Genomic DNA, 20,213 nt, shown 5'->3' with positions numbered 1-20,213 from the left:
GACAGAAAGACAAAGTGCTCTTGGACACTCGTGGTGCTTCAGCCGCTTGCTTGGTAAATAGACTTGACATTAAAAGAAATGGGAATCATTGCGCCCATTTGGCTCTCCGTGGCTGGCACTGCCGTCCGCTCTGTGGCTCAAGAGGGATTTTCCTGCAGTTTTTCCATCATTCCCCACCTTACCGAGCACGACTCTCATGCACAACTTTTCTCAGCTGTGCTCCTTGCATATGTGCCTAAGGCAATAATTAGGCCGTGCTCTATGATGCTGCGGGCAATTAACACCCAGCTTTAGCAATCCTGCCCATAACCACCCTCCAAAGGCGCGACATCACCGGCTCTTATAGACTGCCTTAAATCAGCTCATACCCTGCAGTCACCCAGCCTTAGGGGTCCGTCTTGCTTGTGGTGTTTCCCCGGAGCTGGTAGGGAAAAACCCCTTTAATGGAAATGTTTCTTCATGCAGAACAGTCTTCTGGAAGTGACTCTGGCTGCTGGCTTTCCCAACCGGAGCTTTTTTAGTATTATTATTCCCAAGTTTTTCTTCTTATAAACACTTTCTTATCCTTTCTTTGGTGCTGTATCTGCCTCAAATCTATTTGTGCTTCCACAGTAAATAATCGCAAGGCGAAGAGGAACCAGCCCCTGCTTGTGGCCACTGTGCTGCCGGCGTATCCCTTGCCATGGGCTGCCCTCCTTCCCCTGCTGAGACCCCCCATGCTTCCCTGGGTTCCCCATCTACCCGGCAGGCAGAAGGAGCGAGCGCCTTGGACGCCGTGAGGTGCCGGAGCGAGGGGCTGCTTTCCTGGGGCTGCTCCTTGTGGCTACACGGAGCAGGAGACAGAGCTCAGATGGGAATGCTGCTTTCTCACCAAGTGTTTGGCAGCAGGGATCCGCGTTTCTCTTCGCACCGTGTTTCATTTGCACCCCGTGAGCGCGTCTGAACCCACACGCTCTGCTTGCAGCTTGGCTTTCCTTGGCGCTTTCCCTCGTGCTTCGCGTTTTCTCTGCTCGTGGCCGTAGCCCAGGACACACAAAACTGGGCTTGGCTGGGCGGGAGAGTGGTTGAGCCTGCGCCGTTGTCCTGCCGAGCAAACCCTTTATGTTTTTAAAGCAAAAAAATCTTTCAAGGCGCTCCGATAAGCAATGCCCATGAGGAGGCCACATTCGGGACTGGCCACGGTGGCACCGCGGTGCCAGCGGGGATGCAGTGAGAGCTGCTCAGGCTCTGCCGGAGGAGAAGGCAGGGGCACAGGCAGGGGTTGTGGGGAGGAGAGCCATTTTTGGGGAGCTACTTTAAGGAGAAACCATCTGATTTTGGCTACAGAGCAAGGTTGCTTTTGGCAGGACGCTGCCAGGCCGCTGAGCCGTGCCACTCGGTCCAGCTCCGGCCGTGCCAGGCACTTAATAGCGCTCCAGCCTGCCGAGCCAGCCGGCAGCCCTGTCCATGGGCTCAGCGCGGAGCGGCGCGGGGCAGGACACACACCGAGCTGTGGGCACGGGGAAGGGGCATCCCGCCCCCCGCGGTAACGCTCTGCCCCTCTCGCCCGGCAGGCGCAGCGCCCGTGGCGGCGCGCGGCGCTGAGACCCCCGGCGGCGGCCGCGGCCCCGGCCCTGCTGCTGGCCCTGGCCCTGCTGGCGCTCGCCCGCCTGGCCCCGCGGCTTCCCGGCGAGGCCGCCTCCCCGCCGGGCACGTCGCCGCGGCCTCGGCTCCCGTGGGAGGCGGCGGGACCCCACCTGGGGGGCTTCGCCGTGGGCCCCGAGCCCCCCTGGCCCCGTGGGGGTGCAGAGGAGCCGAGCAGCCGGCGTGGGACGGTCCAGCGGCTGTCCCGTGGGAGGAGGAGGAACGGGAACATCCTGCTCCGTGCTGAGATGGGAGAGGAGCGTCGTGGCCACGTCCACCGGCGTGACGCAGAGGACGGTGCTCGCGGACTCCAGAGGCCCCTGGCAGCCCCTTCCTCTTCCAGGCGGCTTCCTGGGAAGGAGGGATGCTCATCGGTGGCCGGCAGGCCCCTTTCCAACACTTCTGCGCCCTGTGGACCTGGCATCCAGCCTGGGCGGCCTCCTTCACATCGGCCCAGAGCGCGGCTCCCGAGGACAGGCGACGAAGCTGCCTCACTGCATCCCATGGGGCTGCGTGTGGGAAGACATTCGGCCACCACGTCGAGGTGTCCGGGAACGCTGGTCCCCGTGCCCGGCGCCCTGCAGGAAGGCAGCCTGCGGTTCGGCGAGGAGATCCCGCCGTGGTTTTCCGCGGACGACGTGCAGAAGATGCGGCTGCTGGCGGGCGCCGAGGTGGTGTCCAAAGCCCGCGTGCCGGCGCACGGGCAGGTGCTGCGCGTGGGCTTCCGGGCACCCATGGGCGCTGCCGCCGCCGACGGGGACTGCGCGGCCGGGCTCTGCGGCCTCGCCAAGCGCCCCGGCGACCTCTACGAGGTGCTGGCCTTCCACCTGGACCGCGTGCTGGCGCTCAACAGGAGCCTGCCGGCCGTGGCGCGGCGCCTGGGCGGGCACCTGCTGCCCTACCGCTACACGGACGGCGCGCCGCGGCCCGTCGTGTGGTGGGCGCCCGACGTGCGGCACCTGCACGACGCCGACAACGACCAGAACTCCTTCGCCCTGGGCTGGCTGCAGTACCAGGCGCTGCTGCGGCAGCGCTGCGGTGCCGGCGGCGGCGCGGCGCCGGGGCGGGCGCCTTGCGTGGGCGTCGCGCACGCCGAGTGGAGCCGCCTGGCGCTCTTCGATTTCCTCCTGCAGGTGGGTGCCCCGGGCACGCGGAGAGGCCGGGGCCGGCGGGCACGCGAGCAGCGGCACCTCCGTGTCTTGAGGTGCCGCCCAACGGGGTGCCCCCCGTGAGGGCGTTCACACGAGCCTTCCTCCCCTTGGGTCCTCCTCTCTTTGCCCGACTGTCTGTCTCTCCCCCAGGTCACGGGAGCGCGATGCTGATGGGCTCCCTACCCCACAGCAGCCACAGTGCAGGTCAGCAGTGGGGCCCAGGCAGGCGGCTGCCCCCGGGCACGGCGGGAGCGGCATCGCGCGAGCCGCGTGTGCCTGGGGAGCCACCCCGACGGCGGGACGCAGGGAAAACCTTTCGGCTGTATTTGCCTTTCCGCCGGCACTGAGGCGTTCGTGGAGGATGAGGGGCCCAAACGGGCTCGCTCCCCACAGACGTTTTGGTGCTGCTTGCAGGGAGAGCGACCCTGCCTCCCGCCGCACCAGGGCAGGTTTTGGAGGTTGCTGGGTTTGGTGGTGGTTGCAGCCTCTCTCCGGGGCTGTGACTGGTCTCGGAGGCCCCAGTGCTCCAAGCTCCTGCCACAAGGCAGTGACAAGCGGATTTCCGTGCCGGATCCTCCATCTAACCAGTGGGGATCCAGCAAAGCCAAAGGCACCGCTGTGATTTATACCAGCCTAATGTCCATCTTGATACCTGCCAACGTCATTAGTGAAAGCCCTCCGGATAACTCAATTTCCCGGGAGAGCTGAGCGTGCCTGCAGGCTGGGGCACGATGGCTTTGTTGGCCTTTCAGCCTGACAGATTCCTTAATTCTATTTTTTGTGCAGTCAGTCCACAGCTATTGACCAGAAGAAAACAAGCAACCTCTGCTCTGCCAGAGGCACTGGGAACCTGAAACACATCCTCAGGAATGGCTGGCAGCGGATGCCAGGGAGCAGTTTGTTTTTTCCTGCTCACCATCATGACATTGACCTAGTGGTGCCACCACAAAAGCCCTCTGTGCACCTGGGCAGCAGGTCCAGGAAAACTGCACGCACCACCCCGAGCAGCATCGTGGCTGAGCTGCTGTCAGCATCCCCACAGGAGCCTCTCCAGGCCTGCTGCCCTAGGGAAACTTGTGCTGGTACTGTGCATTTCTCCATAGCACGCTGGCCTCTCTCCACGGACCCAGCAGAACAGGCAGAACTGAAAAGTCCTTCTCCAAAGTGCTCCTTGGGATCACTGTGGAAATCGGCAGGGCAAGGAGGGGCTCGACCCCAAAACACTGACCTCTCAGCAGTGTTTTAGGCAGCTGATTCAACAACCTGTCACTTGTCCAAGCCAAGTGAAGGTGAGGAGCACCAGGGAGCCTGGAGCGGGACCTGTCGGGTCTCAGCACCACAGGCCGGCAGGCAGCGGCTTGTGCCTCTCTTCACAGAATCACAGAGTGGTTGAGGTTGGAAGGGACCTCTAGAGATCATCTAGTCCGATCCCCTGCTCCAGCAAGGACACCTAGAGCACAGGGTGTCATCCAGGTGGGTTTGGAAGATCTCCGGAGAAGGAGACTCCACAGCCTCCCTGGGCAGCCTGTTCCAGGTCTCTGTCATCCTCAGTGAAGAAGTTCTTCCTCTCTCCTCTTGGCCGGTCTCTGCTAGATCAAAACACTGCAAAAAGAAGGGTGGATTGGAGCAATGCCATTTTTCTCAGCCTGGAGCACGTCACCACTTCACAAGTTCTCCAGGCTTCAAGCCTAGGCAAAACCTCTCTAGCAGTAACAATAATAAAAGCCATCTGAACGTTTATCTCTCAGCACAGCACTTCTACTAACCTACTTTCTGACGCAGATTGTCTTGAAACAAAAATATCTTTCATTTCCTGCTCCTAGATGCTAATTTTCTGGGTTTAATAATTGCTGCCTTGGTGGTGGAGATGGAGGTTTTGTTCTCCCTTAATGCTACATGGAGCATGGCACTGTTGTGCTGACACAGCCTGGCCAACCAGCAGCTCAGCACCAACCAGCAAATCACAGTAACCACCCCTTCCTCTCCTCCCCCAGGCAAAAATCCCATTGAGTGCAAGGGAAAGACTGAATCCCTGGAGAAAAGCACTGGGTTTTATGAGGCTTTATTTTCCCCAGGGGGTTGAAACAGCGAAATGATAAATCAAAGAGCAATCTGCGGGATTTTGCAATAACTCCAGTGGGATCCTCCCATGTGGAAAAGTCACATAAAGGTAAAAAGGCACAAAGGCAGCGAGTTATTTTAGAAATGAAATGCCATCTTTCCAAAATGGCTTTAGCATCCCGCAGCACTTAATGGAGAATGAGCAGCTGTGAATTTTGAACTCTCCAGTACAGCTCAGAGCCAGGCATTGAAATCTTTATTGTTTTCCACAAAAGGCTGCTAAATTTTGGCTTGTTCTTTACTAATTTCTCACAGCCTTTTCTGTAAGGAAATATCCCCATTATTAATAGGTTTCTGAGCACACAGGGATGCAGATCCTCCCCGTCAGCTGTTGGTGGCATAGACTGTGACCCTCCATCCTGTCACACACATTTGGTTCCTGTTGTCTTAAGCTCAGTCCTTCAGCACAGGCAGAAAAATAATTGCTGCCAAGAATAATTTCTCAGAGAGAGCACATGGCTCACCGTGGGGATGGTTATTTGCTCAGTGGGACCCGAACATACAGGTTAGCTCCCATTGGGCAGCGGTGGTGGCATTTGCCTGCTTGGTACTGATCTTAACTTGGGGTCAGTCGTTCGTTTTGAATGGCACTGCTGCTTTTGATTTGGCTTGACAACACGCTCTGGGTTGCTCTTTTCCTTGCTCCGCTGGCCGGGAGCCCAGCCCGAATCTGTGGCAAATGTTCTGGAATCCCATTAAAACATAAGAGGTTAAAATAATTTGTTCCCCGTCCTGCTCCTACTGCTGTTGAGCGCAAAATTGCCATTACATTGCAGGGCAGCTGATTCACGTCCAGCCAAGACTGAATCTGGCATGTCTGAGTTTGTCTATAGAGGCAAACGTCTCATTACGAAGCTCTACCACAGGAAAAACTTGGAAGGAGCCTCTGGAAAAGCAGCAACTGCTGGTGTTGTCTGTGACTTTAGAAAGGACCAAAGATATTGGCGTGTTGTCTCTGGAGTCCCTCGGCAGTGTCGTGTCCTTCCCTGGAGCACCCTCTGTGTTGCACCCTTACACCCAGTGGAAATCCCACTTCCTCAGGGGAAATGAGAATTGGCCACAAAATAAAAGAGAAAATAAAAGGAGAAAATAAAGGACTGATCCAATGCTAAAATAAAGTGCAGAAACCATCCTCCCACCACACAGACACCCTTGACTTGCCATCCTTCAACACATACAGGCAAAGAGTAAGTAGAAACTTTCCAAAATGCCTTCCAAGTTTGCCAGGTAAAGCCTGGCCTAGCCAGGTGAAGAGGGAATATGCAGATGCCCTGTCTGGTTCTTCACTCTTTCAATAACTTCTCTCCTGTGTCCCATGGAAGCAAGATTTTCCTTGTGAAAACTACCACGGGCCAAGTCGGAGTTACAGGCTCCCAGTTGGGCAGATTCGTGTGGGTTCTGATAGCGTTGCCATCCTCTCCCCACTGTGACCTGCTCGTGTGACTCTCCTGTCCTTCAGATCCTGCCTTGGAGACTAAAAGCCAAAAGCTAAAAGACTGAAAGCTTTTTGACCCAAAGTTTGCTTCATGGTTTCACAGAGTCAAGCGTGATTCAGGCTGGAGCCTGACGTCCTCTCAACGCTTTCCTTCCAAGCATCCTTGCTCTGAAAGTTGCCTAAACTGAGGCCCTGGGAGGATCCAAAATCCCAAAACAGAGGCTTGTCAGGAAACCTGCCCCTATGCGTTGTGATGAAGCCTTTAATTAAATAGTCACATAATTCTTTCCTCTGCTTTCCCACGGGATGAATATACAACCCCTTCTCTTCCTCCCAGTGCCTTTAAGACCTGTTTGCTGACAGACAAGGAATGCAGAAACCTCAACATGATCCAAAATCTGATTTAATGGCTATAGGATTATTTGCCCTTCAGGGTCCTGGATGAGCCCTGTCTCCCTCAGTTCAGGCCTGCTCTCCGAGACTTGGTATCTCACCACTCAGCCTGGGCTCTATGGCTTTCCCTGCAGCTCCCACGTGTTTTCAATGATGCAAGGGTTAGAGAGATGTTTTGGAGTCTTTGGGAACTTGTTTAACGAAGAATGATGTCCACTGAATGCTTTCCTGTCAGCTCTGCACAAGTACAAACCTAGTCCTTCCTGTCTTTCTCTTTATGCAAGGCAGAAAGACCAAATCAATTGTCTAGGGTTTCATTTCCTTTTGACACCCTAACTACTTTCAGTCCTCAGTCTTTGGGATTTAATGGTCCTGGTGGGTCCAATTACATCCTTAGTTTGGCAGATTACTTTATGTAGTTTTGTATTGTAATTTCTGGTGTTTCCTTTCCAGCAGGAAGTTGGGAGAAGTAGTTGTCAGCATTGGGAGAACTGGTTCTCATCCCGTTTTTGCTCTGGGACCTTTTCTCAAGGCTTTATGTTCCCTGTCGGTAGGATATAGCCCTATTTCACTGCATGAAGAAGGCAATGTTTATAATGGGCTTTGAGCTCTTTGGTTGGAAAATGACTTTCCACATATCTTTTCTTTATGGCAGTGGTAAGATCTGTTGTACCATTCATTAAGGCCCTTTTGGCTCTGATGAGTGTGAATGAATACTCACAGGGAGCCAACAGGGAGAGTCAACAGGGGAGTCACCACATCCAAGATGTGGTCTTGAGATCTCAATGTCTCAACATGTAGATAGTCCATCTTCTGGGGAGGCGTCTTGGACACCAGATTCAGCCTCCAGCTCGTGCTCTGCTGGTCTGACGGGCACTTTCCCTGGTTTCCTCAAAACAGCCTCGCAGCAGTGGGAAAACGCCCACATCCCAGTGTGTGGGAAGGAGCATCATTGCACATCCATCTGGGCACACAAGGACCAGCCGGGGCAGGGTGGTGGTTTTTTGATGGAGACTTCGTCCAAGTGGAGTTTCACCTTCAGAAAAGAAGAGAAAGGGACAAAAAAAAGCAGCCTATGTCCCTTTTTTGGGACCTGGTTGTGTTAATGTAATTAAGGGAAGCAGGGCATCATTTTTGCAGCACGTGAGGCTAGGGACCGAGGGCCAAAAGGTGGAGACTCATAACAACACCCCGTAACAGATGTGGATTTCAGCACATTCCCTCCATGAATACGCAGAATTTCCATCTTTCTGCTGCATGAGAACATATAAGGTCTCCATAGATCATCTCAGATTTTCCTTATGCTCCACAGAGTCTATTAATTCTGCTATGATGGAAAACAACATGTTAGGTGAGAGAAATTGGTGAGCTGTGCTTTCCAGTACCAAAACAAAGGAAATGCAGGGAAGAAATGTTGTGTTTTCTTTCATTTCAATGTTTTTTTCCTGTCAAAAGACACTAGTGCTTTAACTGGTGGGTCTGCCAGAGGAGAAATATTAACCCTGAGTGCTTCATTATATGTCAGGAAATACAGGGAGTTGTTAAGGAATTCTGGCAGGGGACTCATCCCACTTCTGAGTGAGTTATGAATAGAACAGGCAGGGAAATCAAGCTTTGTGCTTCATGCACCCCTCTCCCCAGTGCTTTCCCCAGTGTTTGGGCCTGAGACTGAATCTCGCAAAGCCCAGCCCTGCTGCCATTGCTAAATATCAGGGTGAGGAGAACGGGAGACCTCCACGGGCCTCCCTCCTTTTCCCTCCTGGACCTCTGCCAGGGAAGCGTAATGTGTCTGCAGGGCATACACACACACACACATAGATGTATGTATGTATGCATATAATACATATAATCTATGCATTATATATATATAATATGCATATAATACATAAATGTAATATATATGCATATATATGGATATCTGCTTTTTTTCCTGCTGCAGTGTTCTGAATAGGCCATCAGAGCTATTAAACTAACAGAGCTTAATGGCTATCGAGGCAGGATCATTAAAGCTGGATCTTAACGAGCCTTGAACTAAAGTAGGCTCCCCTCCTTTCGCCCAAGGGCATGGATGGAAGTGCTGTGCAAGGGCCTGGGAATCCACAGCGGTCTCAGGGACCCACCTCTTCCACAGGTCTCCTCCGAGGGGAGGCAGCCCTTTGGCTTCCGTTTGCCATGTCCAATATCTTAATTACTGCCAGACGTCGCTGCCTCTTGTTCCTTCCAGCAGCGAGTGCCTGTTCTGCTGGTTCAGGGGCATTGCTAGCAGGGGTGTCGATAACCTGAGTCTAAACACAGGAGGAAGAATCTCCCTCACACCCTTTCGCTCAGCAAGTTCAGAGGTTTGCAAATGCAGGAGCTGCCAGCGACGGCTGCAGTAAGGGAAGGAGCAGGGACAGGCAGGAGCCTGTGTTTGGCTTGACAGCCTCAGGGACAGGGAGGTTTAACAGCGCCTGCAAAAAATTAAATGCATATATAGTTAGTGCAAGGTTTCATGGCCTGACTTGTAGGTGCCATGCATGCTCTGTGTAAAGCATAAATTGCTTTTTCTCTTACTGATCCTTTTCCATTACTCTTCTGTTCACTGGGAGCTGTCAGGTTACGGGTAAGGATGGGTGAAATAGCCTATGTGAAAAGGGAGCCAGCTGAAACCATCATCTGGTGAAGCAAGAGTCAGACCAAGAAAAATCTCTTTTTCGGGCTTCAAATATTAGATCCTCTTTTCGCTTTTATTTATTTCTTTGTTTTCACTCCCTGCTGTGTGCCCCTGCCTGGCAGCGCGCTCAGTCTGCCCCAATAGGGATGAGCAGGGCAGAGACGCGCGGGAGGCGGCGGGATCCGCGCCCGCTAAGGAGCCCGCGTGTCGCCCGCAGGTGCACGACCGCCTGGACCGCTACTGCTGCGGGTTTGAGCCGGAGCCGGGGGAGCCCTGCGTGCAGGAGATGCTCCACGCCAAGTGCCGCAACCCCGCGGAGCTCGCCCTGGTCCACATCCTGGTAGGGACACGTCCTGCCGCCCTTGGGTGACATCCCCGGGGATGCACGTGGCGGGTGCGTCAGCCGGAGCTGCTGCATCCTCAGCGTGGTGCTGTGAGGAGCAGCAGCTCCTCGCCCAAATGGTGGGAGCTTTTTCCTGCTGGGAGAGCGAGCAGCGGGCTGCCAGCGAGCGTTGTCCCTGGGCAGCAATAAACCCATACAACGGGGAGGACAAGAGGAAAGGTGTGTGGCAGCTGAGTCACAGATGTGCAAAACTGAGCACTGTGTGCAGTAACGTGCAGGGTGGAGACCTGCATGGAGGGTAATGTGGCCATCAGCCTGTGGGCCAAAGCACCGGGATGCTGGTGCTCCTCCACTGGAGGCCATCTGTGGCCATCAGAAAAACCCTGCATGCCAAAAAAACAAAACAAAAACCCCAGCAAACTCCCGAAAAGCCGCCCCTGATAGGAGGCCTCTGTGCGCAGGTGCGGAGGAGCGCGCCCTCGCGCCTTGTGTTCATCGACAACGCGGGCCGGCCTCAGCACCCGGAGGCGAAGCTCAACTTCAGGCTGCTGCAAGGCATCGATAGGTGAGCGGAGCGACCACAAATCGGGGCTGGCACCGCTCGAGGACGGAGCCAACGGGGGTCCCAGTGCGGGAAAACCGGGATGAGGCGGGAGCGGGGCTGCGCGCCCGTGCGTGCTCCCAGCGGATGTGCTCCCGCGCACCGGCCTGGCCAGGGGCACCATCCCAAGCCCTGCGTCTGATTTTGTTCCCACTCCTTGGCAGCCGAGCAAAAATAATCAATAATCAGGCATTCCAGCATTTCTTGCACCAGAGCCTGGCACGTGTTTGAGGGGTTATCGGCCCATTGCCTCGGCGCTCGTGTGGATCCATTCCTAATTGGATCCACGTCCTGCGGCCGTGCTGCGAGCGGGCTTGGTGTGTGAGGCTCTTTGGGGCACACTTGTTTGCTTGGGCACCGCACAGCTTTGGACATCGCTCCTCACACCTGTGTGTCCAAGCAAGACACCCATTCCCAGCAGAACTCCCGTACCATGCAGAGGAAAGGAATCCAAACCCGAACATGGGTAAGGGGTGATGTTCTCCTCCCTGCCAGACCTCTCCCACATAACCCTTCTCCTTCTCTCCTTCCTCCCTTTCTCCTGCAGCTTCCCGGAGTCGGCCGTGGCCGTGCTCAGGTCCGGCTGTCTGCAGAAGATGCTCCTGAGGTCCCTGTACGTGGACCGGGAGCTGTGGGACAGCCAGGGCGGCTCGGAGGGCCTGCGACCCCTGCTCCAAACGCTGGAGAGGCGCGCGCAGATCTTCCTGCGCTACCTCCGGGAGCACAACCTGGGCCTGTTCAGGGAGACCGCGGCGCCCTAGGGCGCCCGGGCGAACGCACGCCTTGCAACCACAAATATACCTCGCACCCCTGGTTCTTTTATGATCGGAAACCAAACATGAGCCACTGCTTCTTCAGAATTTCTTCCTTCCCCTTTGGTAGGATGGACTTTCCCAGGGCACCCTGGAGAAGGGAGCCCAGTAGGTAGGAAAGAGGAGGAGAACGCTGCTCCTGAAATACCCCACAAAGGGTCGACCAAAACATTAACTAATATTTTAAATCAACAATCTACATATGGAGCTGGCAAAGGAGCTGCATTTCAGTGAGATTTGGGGTGCCTTTGTCCCCCCATCAGCTTTGAAGCCTGAAGGCTTGAGCAGTTCCTGGAGAGATGTTGGAGATCCTAAGGAGAGACTGACCAAGCGGCATTGCCCAGAGCTCAGGGAACTCACTCAGAGGGTTTCCTTTTTTTCTTTTTTTTTTTTTTTTTAATAATTTTTTCATAGTTTCCAAAACAAGGAGAGCAGAGACATTGGTTTGCCATGGGCTTTGCTCTCCGCTACCTTGTGGTGCTGGTGGCTTGAGCGAGTCCTTGGGCCCCAGGCGGGGAAATCCGACAAGCCTGGCAGCCTGCTCCGCTGCCAAGGTGCATTTTGAAGGTGGGATTTGGAAGTTTACATCTTTCTCTCTTTTATTTTTTATTTTTTTAACTATGAGAGGCTTAAAACACAGAGCAACTCCAAGCCCTGCTTTCTGCTAAAATCGTCTCCGACTGCTCTCCAAGTCTTGTCTGCATGAAACTTCTCCTACAGCTTGCAGAAATATCTTTTAACGAAAATGCAAAAGCATCCCAACCAAAGGCCATGAAGCACAAGATGCTTCGGAGCGGGCTGGCATCTCTGGCAAAACCCATCCTGTCCCTGTCATCTCACTACGTGCTGCCCAGCGGCTCGGCAGCGAGGGCCGCTGTGACCGGGCACCACCGAGTCCCCGCTAAACAGGTCCTCGAGCGTCAGGGCTGCAAGAAACTCCAAATGCAAAACCAATGGGAGAGATAAAAGGGCTCGGCTGGTTCAGGACATCTCCATCCCTCTCCAGCGTTTTCCTCATACAGCCCACACTTGGGTCTCAGGAGCAGCTCATGGAGGGCTGTGGGTTTCCACCGTCTCCCTGCCCACCAGCCACGCGCCGGAGCCGGGACGGGCAGAGCCAACCCCTGCCAGGGACACTGGTCCCACTGCGGGCCTGAATTTCCTCCTTTCCTTATTTGTACCATGTGAGTTTGCCGGCTGAACACACATGTGGGAACATCTGTGAACATTCATGCACTTAAATAATAAAAACTACCGCTGTTGAATTGACAAGGAGCCATGTATGGAGATGTGCCTCGGAGAGAGGCTGAAAGGGCCAACCATCTGAAGTAAAAGAGCTAGCAAGTAAATCCACATTTATTGCTAAATCACTGGATATGAGAATAATCTGGCATTTAGAAAGCAATTTATTTATGCCTTTGGTACTTGTTTAAATATTTATGCTGTGAAAGAAAGAAAAAAATCCACTCCAATATAGGAATAGCATTGCAGCAACAGCTTTTAAGATTAATGGGAGTAAATTAGCCCAGCATTTTATTTACATCCAGCAAAGAAATAGATAAACCCTTCTTGTGATGGATTTTCTTCATTAGTTAGGAGAATGCCTTAGGTACAGCTCGTGACATTGCTGCTTTCAAGCGCTTAGACAAACAGTTTATCAAGAGGGTATAAAATTGTCAGGAAACGAAGCAGATTAATGATCAGCAAAGGGAGGATCATTGAATTTATGACAGAAGTGGCAGCATCGCTGCAGGAACAGCTTATTAGACGGCCGACGTGGGCACACGCGCCCAAGGCTGGGCCAGTGCACAGCAGATTTAGAGCTCGCCTTGAGGAAAGGGCTCACGAGTCACCTGCAAACCATGCGGGGAACCCTCCTTCCTTCCCATTACTCCTATGTATATGTATATATATGTATATGTTTTGGCTCCCTCATTACAGCTTGTTAACGTATTATTTCCCCTCAGTTAAAAGCCTCTGGGGCTGCCCGGCTCCAGGGGAGATAACCTTGCCTTGCAGCGCACTCAGCAGTAGCGGGTGCTGCAGCTCCCATCAGCTCCCATCGCAGCAGCACCAGCAGCACCGGCAGCAGGACGTGTCAGACGTCGCCGGGCTCCACTTCTCCCAGAGCCGGCACTAGAGCCCGATGCCAGTCTCGGTGCCCTGCACGTCCCGGCGGGTGGCACTGGCCCCGCAGGGTGCTCCCTGCTGGCTTCAAAGCTCCCTCCTCGCGTGGCAAATCCGGAGCTGCGAGTGCAGCACTGGTGCCCCTGCGCGCCCGGCCGCATCTGCAGCGCCCACAGACACACACACACACCTCCCTCTCACGGCTACCTCCCAGCTAAACCCCAGATTTACGGGCACGGGGTCTGAGCGCAGCCGCTGCTGCCCAGGCCTGGAGCCAGGCGCCGCATCCCGCCCCTCGGCATCTGCCCTCGGCAGCAGGCGCAGCCGTGCGAGCCTGCGGAGCCCTCCGCTCCCTCCACGCTGCCACTGGCGGCTCCAGAGCAAAACTGCAGCTCCCACGCAGCTGCCCGGAGTCGGCGAGTCGAAGGGAAGGCGCGAAGCTGTTGGCTCCCGTTTCTCTCCATTCCTCACGCTGATGGCAGTGGGGACAGTGCCGAAGAAATGCCGCGGCGCGGGGGCATCCCCCGGGATGGGGGCCCTCAGGGCGAGCACGTGGGTGCCAATCCACAGCACTGCCTGGGCTACGGAAGCAACGGAAAGCGCAGCCCTTCTCACTTCCAGAGGCTGGGACCGTCTCCCCCTCCTTCCATCAACCATTTTCCAGGTGAGAAGCAGCCACAGGATCTTTGACTGAGTCTACTCATTTAACCATTATCTAGGACAAATTAAAAGTGACCTAGACTTTTTCTTTTAAAGAAAGGGAAACCTCTCGCACAGCCGAAGTTAACTAAGACCTTCTGATACACTTTGCATAGCGTAGGACATGGACATTTTTCATTATCTCTCACAGTGCTGCTTCAAGTGCCTCTTGGCAGCTCAGCGCCTGCAATGGACACAGGGCATCACCAGGCACGTTGCGACGCGTTGACACGATTACCTACAGGGGATACACATACCCCATCTGCGCCTGTTTCTATTCCCCCCGGCTATTTTCACGGCCAGTTCTTCCTCTCCTCATTTCTCCATCCAAATCGTTGCTCAGCCACATGCTTCACCTGCGTTTTTACTTTCTTTCAGGATTAGAGACAGGAATTAATGGGGTCCGTACAACTGCAGGCACAACAGGGGCTCATGCTGTTCCTGGTGTGTGTATTACAAGCAGGAGGCAGGAGAGGGGAGGAAAAAGAAAGGGAGCTAGATCTTTAAATCCATGAGATCTCCAGCCTCTTCCCAGGAACTCATTTTTCAGTCCGCAGGGGTGTTAATGCAGCAGATGGGCTCTCTGACCTTTTTCTGGCTGTCTGGAGGTGGCAGCATGTGGAGATGTCTTGAGAAAGCATCTAACAGTTGGGAAGATTTTTGCACCAGATGCACGGGCTGGGGAAAGCAAAGGGCACCTGCAGAGGGAGGAACCTCTAGGCTGGGAGCAGCTAGTGCAGATTATAGATAACTTTGAGCAAGGCGTAGGGAAGGGTGCAGCAAAACTGCGGCCCTGGCTGCGATGCTGCCAATGAAATGGGGGAGGAATGGAAAGGGGGAAGGCCCTGGGGGACGTCTAGGGCTTGGTGGGAGGATGAGGGGAGCTCTTGCTCCACATGAGCAGCTTTCCCAGTGACGCTCGGTGCCATCTCCCTTGGGCAGCTTCCCAGAGCTCGAGCAGGTGCAGGGCCGCGGGTTCCCATCCTGCTCTGTTTTTTAGACAAGTTTTTCTTCATTTGATTTCTCTTTTTTTTGGCCACATCTGAGTGGGGACGGCGTTCCTGTTGCAATGGCTGGGGATTAGGGTAACGGATACGGCGGCGCAGCCTTCGCTGCAAGTGTTGCTGTGTTTACGCAGGTGCTCGGGCTTAATGGACCATTCTGGCAGCACCACAAAGGTCTCAGCTTGAGAAAAGTGTGTTAAGGCCCAGGGCTGTTTATGTACATAAACAAACCAGGATTTTCTGGCCTTGACGCTTCCTGAAATGAGTTCCGGACTCCTCCGAGTTAAAAGTGAAAAAAGGCGGGGGGGAGATCTATTAAGCTAAGCAGCAGATTTGGGTTTCCAGGAAATACACCTAGGTGCTGACAGGATACCAGGAAGCCAAGATTTGCTGTATTTGCTACAATTTGCACAACTCATCTTTAATGGCTTTTGTTCAGTTCACTTGGGGCTGCCAGTGAAGTAAACGCCACTTCTGCTCCTCGCCCCCAGTAAGCAGCTTAGGAGCAGGCAGCGGTGATTATACTCAAGGAGATCCATTCTCCTTTTGCTTGATTTTCCAGGAAGGAGGGAGAGGCAGTGTGAAATGCATGGATGGAAGGGACACGTTAGGTCAGAGATCTTTTGTTTTATCTTTTGAATATGATATCTGGTGTTGATGGCAGACAAGGACACCTAAATACACATAGAGTTCATGCAGGGCGTTCAAAGCCCGAATGAGAGCTAAGAGCAGAGAGATCAGAGTTATCAAGACACTGGCAAGACCTTTTCCTTCCCTATATCCACTCGAGGCCAGAGGACTTTATTAAGGAGCTGCTCTGAAGCTGATACCTCTCTGTCCATCATCCCTTCATCCCGGCCCTGTGTAGCAGTGGGTAAGGGAGGAGCAAGCTTGGCGTTGGGCCTGGAGCCTATGTCCACCCTACGTCCTCACCAAAGGTTTGGGGCCAGAGGGAAGGTTCAGATGGGCACTTTGTACTCCTTATTCCTTGCCTCATGTAAAAGATCATAAGTCACCAGGAAAGCCAAGGGCTTCGGCGATCCCAATTGCTCTGAGAGACACTAAACGGGCAGACACATGCACACAGGGCATGAGGAAAGGAGCCACAGACGCCTGCTCTGCTCCCCAAGTCTGGCTGAGGGAGGGTGGACACACACACAAAACGAAACCCAGATAGTTCTTTTTTTACAGAGTAAATCCCAGACAAGAAGCCAGCGCTTCCACCATCCGGATTCTAGGAACTGCAGAAACCGCCGCTGGAAAGTGTTCAGGGCTTCTTTCCACGCCAGCCTCCAGGCTGCTATTTCCATCTAACAGCTCATTCCGTGGCAATGCCGGTGTTTGCACACCAGGAGGAAATGGAAGGGCTGATGCCAGGCGAGCCGGAGGCTTTGCCCATGAAAACGGTGGAGAGCGACCTGTCCGCAGCTGGCTCGGGGCTGACCAGCGGGGAAACTGGCAGGGCACAGGCCTCCCACGCGTCAGAAACAGCAGAAAACTGCTGCTAGTGCAACACGAGGGAGCTCCAGCGTCAAGCTGAGACGTGGTTTTGGGGGGGACACCTGTATGAAAACCTTTGGAACTGGATACAACTGGAAAAAATAGCACTACTGCAGCTGCAGCACGGAGGAGGGAATCCTACCTGTGCTGTGACAGACACAGAGCACCTCCAGCCCTGGATGGTCCTCTCCTTGCTGCAAAAGGGGAACCCGGAGTCTTGTCCATTCCCCAGCTTGGCAGATTTAGAGCGGGAGAGGCTGAAGGCCTGAGACCAACCTACCTGCTTGGCTCTTTACCTTGGGTTTAAGGCTTAGGAGGCAGCTTGAAGAAAAGCCTTTCACTGTGACTCCACAGCTCTGTTATCCATGTCAAATCTAATAAAACATGCATGTTTCTGAGCAAACAACTTAGCAGGGTTGAGAGACGGGCTCGGAGCGGCTGCAAGAGACTGCAGTGGTTATTGCTCAGCCTTAAGGAGCAGCATTAGTCACCACCTCCAGCTGGGCTCCAATAACTGCCTCAGTAAAACCAACGGTTTCACAATAACTCACTGCAGATAACGGGTCGCCTTCCAAAGCTTGGGGCTCTCCACAGCGGAGCTGCTCGGCACCATCCCTCGCCAGGAACAGCAGCTCCTTGCGCGTGGACGGCACTCCGCTTCGCTTCTCTGGGCCAGCATGAAACGCAGCAGTGAGGGTTGTGTCAGCTGGAGAATCACACCGGGACACGCGCCTGGCACGGCAGTGCTGCTGAGAGCGGGCACGGAGAGGGACAAGCGGGCACGGAGAGGGCACAGCAGCACCTGCACACAGCACTGCCATCCTCCGAGCGCCGCCGGCAGCTCCCACTCCAGTGGCGCTCCCTTGTCTTTTGATACAGGCAATGGATGATTGTTCTGCTTTCCGTCTCCACAAAGGCGGGATTAGGACATCAGAAAATTCTGCTGCTTTATCTTCTTTTGAAGGGACTTAAAAAAAAAAATAAGAGGGAAAAGAAAGAACGTGGAGGAACACGGCACCAAAAGCAGCCAGCCCGCAGGAACAGATGTAGATGTATGGGAAGAAAGTATTAGGGGAACACAGCTGAGCTTATCACTTGTGATTCCGAGTTGTCCCCAGAGAATAAACCTTCCCTGTCAAAACCTGGTACTTTTAGCACAAGATTAAACAAACGATTAAAAACCTCCCCAGCGCTGCCCTGGCTTAGGCGCCGCACTGCGCTGCTCAGCCTAACCCCCAAGCCGGGCTTCCTGGGCGGCCCTGAAGGTGCAGGCCCCGAGTTTCTCCTTCTGCTGAAGCGGGCAGTGATTTCTGACCCAGAGGAACGAGGCTGCTTAGTGCCAGCGGGCTCCGAGCACTGCGAGCGCGTGGAGGGCCATTCCCGACATCCCGGCCTTGCGCCGACGTGCAGCACAGCCCAGCTCTGCCCTCAGGCTTGGCACCAGCGGCGTGGGCCACTCGTGTGTCTTTGGGCCGTGCAATGGCACCAGGGCACGAGCAGGCACGGCAATTGCCAGCGCTGGTTTGGAGGCGGCTGGGAAGAGATGGCTGATCCTGGGAAGAGATGGCTGATCCTGGGACAAGCCATGCCCACAGCAGAGGCCAGCACCCAACGCCGCCCACGGGGTGACTCCAGCTTCCCCTGCAGCCACATCCCTTACTGCTTCTCCCCTCCCAAGCACAGCGAGCCGCAGTCGTCTCCTCTTGGCTGCCTGCGGCCTTTCCAAGCCTGACTGCAGTTCGAGAGACGTCGGAAAGCACCCGGAGCCGCCCAGCACAGGCCCTGCCATGGGGGTGGCCGCCGCACGGGCCGCTCTGCTTCGCACCCTGCTCCTGCTTCGCGGAGCTTTTGCTGCTTTTGCACGTGCCCTTCAAAACCTCACCTTCTCCAAGGGCTGTATTGCCCGCCCAGCAGACACGGCCTTTTCGATGCCTGCAGCGCTATCACTTCCCTGCCTCTATGTGTTTGAGTGGCCTATTATACCCTACTTAAAGCGGCCAGGCTCCATCTATTTTAACTGCTTTCTTCTTCCTCCCACCTCTTTTTCCTGCCCTTGGATTGTAACGGCACATTAGCCGTGGGTCTCAGCGCGTAGTGGCAAAGCGCTGTAATAGCTCGTGGCAGAAGCTGATAATAAAGCCCAACCTCAGCAGAAAATAGAGCACCCCAAGCGTGGCTGGGGAGCGCTGGGGAAGAAGGAATATCTGGATTCAAGGAGGCACAGGGAAAGGGAAGAACAGCTCGGCACAGCCATAGGGCACCTCCAAGGAAAATCAGCAGGCTCCAGGATGCTGCTTGTAGGTCTTACACAGTGTGTAAGTCAGCCAAGGCACCTGAAGTGCCTGCTCCCCTCTGCATCTTCGAGCAAGCTGCGAGGTGACTGGCGCTACACGCATTGCTCCCAGCCACACATCTGCAGGGGCACGGGCAAGCAAGTCATATCTCTGTCTTTGTGGAGCTACAGCCTTGAAGTTTGGTGCTTTTATTCTGTTGAGATCACTGGGAAAAAAAAAAAAAAAAGAAAGAAAGAAAGAAAAGAAAAAACCCAACAGATGCCATCTGTCCACTGTGCCTGTAAATCAAGTTTTAACAACCTCGGGAGAGGGCTGCCTGCTGCCATATACTGCTAACCAGCTCTACAAGAGTTACCCTACAAAATTTACGTTTATGAGATGGGTTAATGATTAGGGCTCCATACTTAGGAGCCTTTAATTCAATTTCTTGGCCTCTCATTGATATCCTGCCTGACTGGGGAATGTCACTTAGGCCCTGCCTACATTAGCCAGGTAAGGGGTGAGCCCGTTTCCAAAGCCGGGCTGAGCTGCTCCCGCGTTGCCCGCACACGGGCACGTGTTTGGAGGCAGAGCCCCGGCACTCGGCCCGGACTCTCGGCCTAGGCCCTGGTGCTCACCATGGGCAGCTGCAGCACCAGGTACCATCCTGCCCCATTCCCTGGCAAACGGGCCTCTGAGCCCTTCCTCTGCCTCTCATCTCGAGCCAAGTTTCCATATACTGAGATCTGGAGGAGCTATGGGAACTGTGACAGCAGGAGCCCAGAGACCTCAGGTTACACAGGGGAACTTCCAGTCTGGACAACAGAAGCATCTCTGAGGTCACCAGCTCCCACACGCTGCTTTGGCATGCTGGAAAGTGAAGGAACAGATTGCACAGGTTTCAGGTGTCTTTCACGTGTTACGGTTTCCTCAGGTCCTCCTCTTGCACTGTACCAAACTTACACCAGCCCGGGGTTTGGTCTGCAGATATTACATTCGTTCCACAGGCTGCTGTGTGTTACAGCAGGTTACACTGGGTCACACACATGCAAGGATGTGAGAAAGATAAATGGCAAGAGATCAGACCTTGTCTGAGCTCATACAGCCCTTATACAATTCTTAAGGCAAGCAATATATTCTTATGACACTAAAATGGACTGTGAGGATATTTTAAAGTACAGCGAACTATCCTTATTCCTTTCCTTTAATCATTATATACGGAAAAATCATTGCCAGTATTATGAGGAGGCTGCAAATGTACCTTGTTGTAAGCAAAGAATCAATATTTTGTTAGCTTCTCCTTTCTATGAAAACAATACCATTAAGTCATGCTGTTTTATTAAAAAGACTGTGTCCTCTGAGAACAAATGACAACATTGCTCACAGTCTGACTGTGTGTGTGACAGCCTCTCATAGCCTTTATGGACTTATTTTTCAAAAAAAAAACCTCAGCAAGGCCTCTAAGAACACAGTTGTTA

The 20,213-nt window shown here is 54.2% G+C and overlaps 1 protein-coding gene across 1 annotated transcript; it reads left to right on the top strand.

The window, feature by feature from the left end:
• The first annotated feature begins 2,126 nt into the window (after positions 1–2,126).
• FAM198A (family with sequence similarity 198 member A) lies at positions 2,127–11,428 on the top strand. Its single transcript, XM_026045500.1, has 4 exons — positions 2,127–2,756; positions 9,594–9,716; positions 10,181–10,284; positions 10,868–11,428. Exons 1-4 carry the CDS (start codon positions 2,127–2,129, stop codon positions 11,079–11,081), a joined length of 1,071 nt encoding a protein of 356 aa, XP_025901285.1. The 3' UTR covers positions 11,082–11,428.
• The last annotated feature ends 8,785 nt before the right edge of the window (positions 11,429–20,213 follow it).

Source organism: Nothoprocta perdicaria, unplaced genomic scaffold (assembly GCF_003342845.1).
Source record: "Nothoprocta perdicaria isolate Ctin4 unplaced genomic scaffold, notPer1 scaffold_40, whole genome shotgun sequence".
In the NCBI taxonomy this organism is placed as follows: Eukaryota; Metazoa; Chordata; class Aves; order Tinamiformes; family Tinamidae; genus Nothoprocta; species Nothoprocta perdicaria.
Note: the sequence above shows the minus strand (reverse complement) of the source record. Positions and strands in the feature narration are given on the sequence as shown.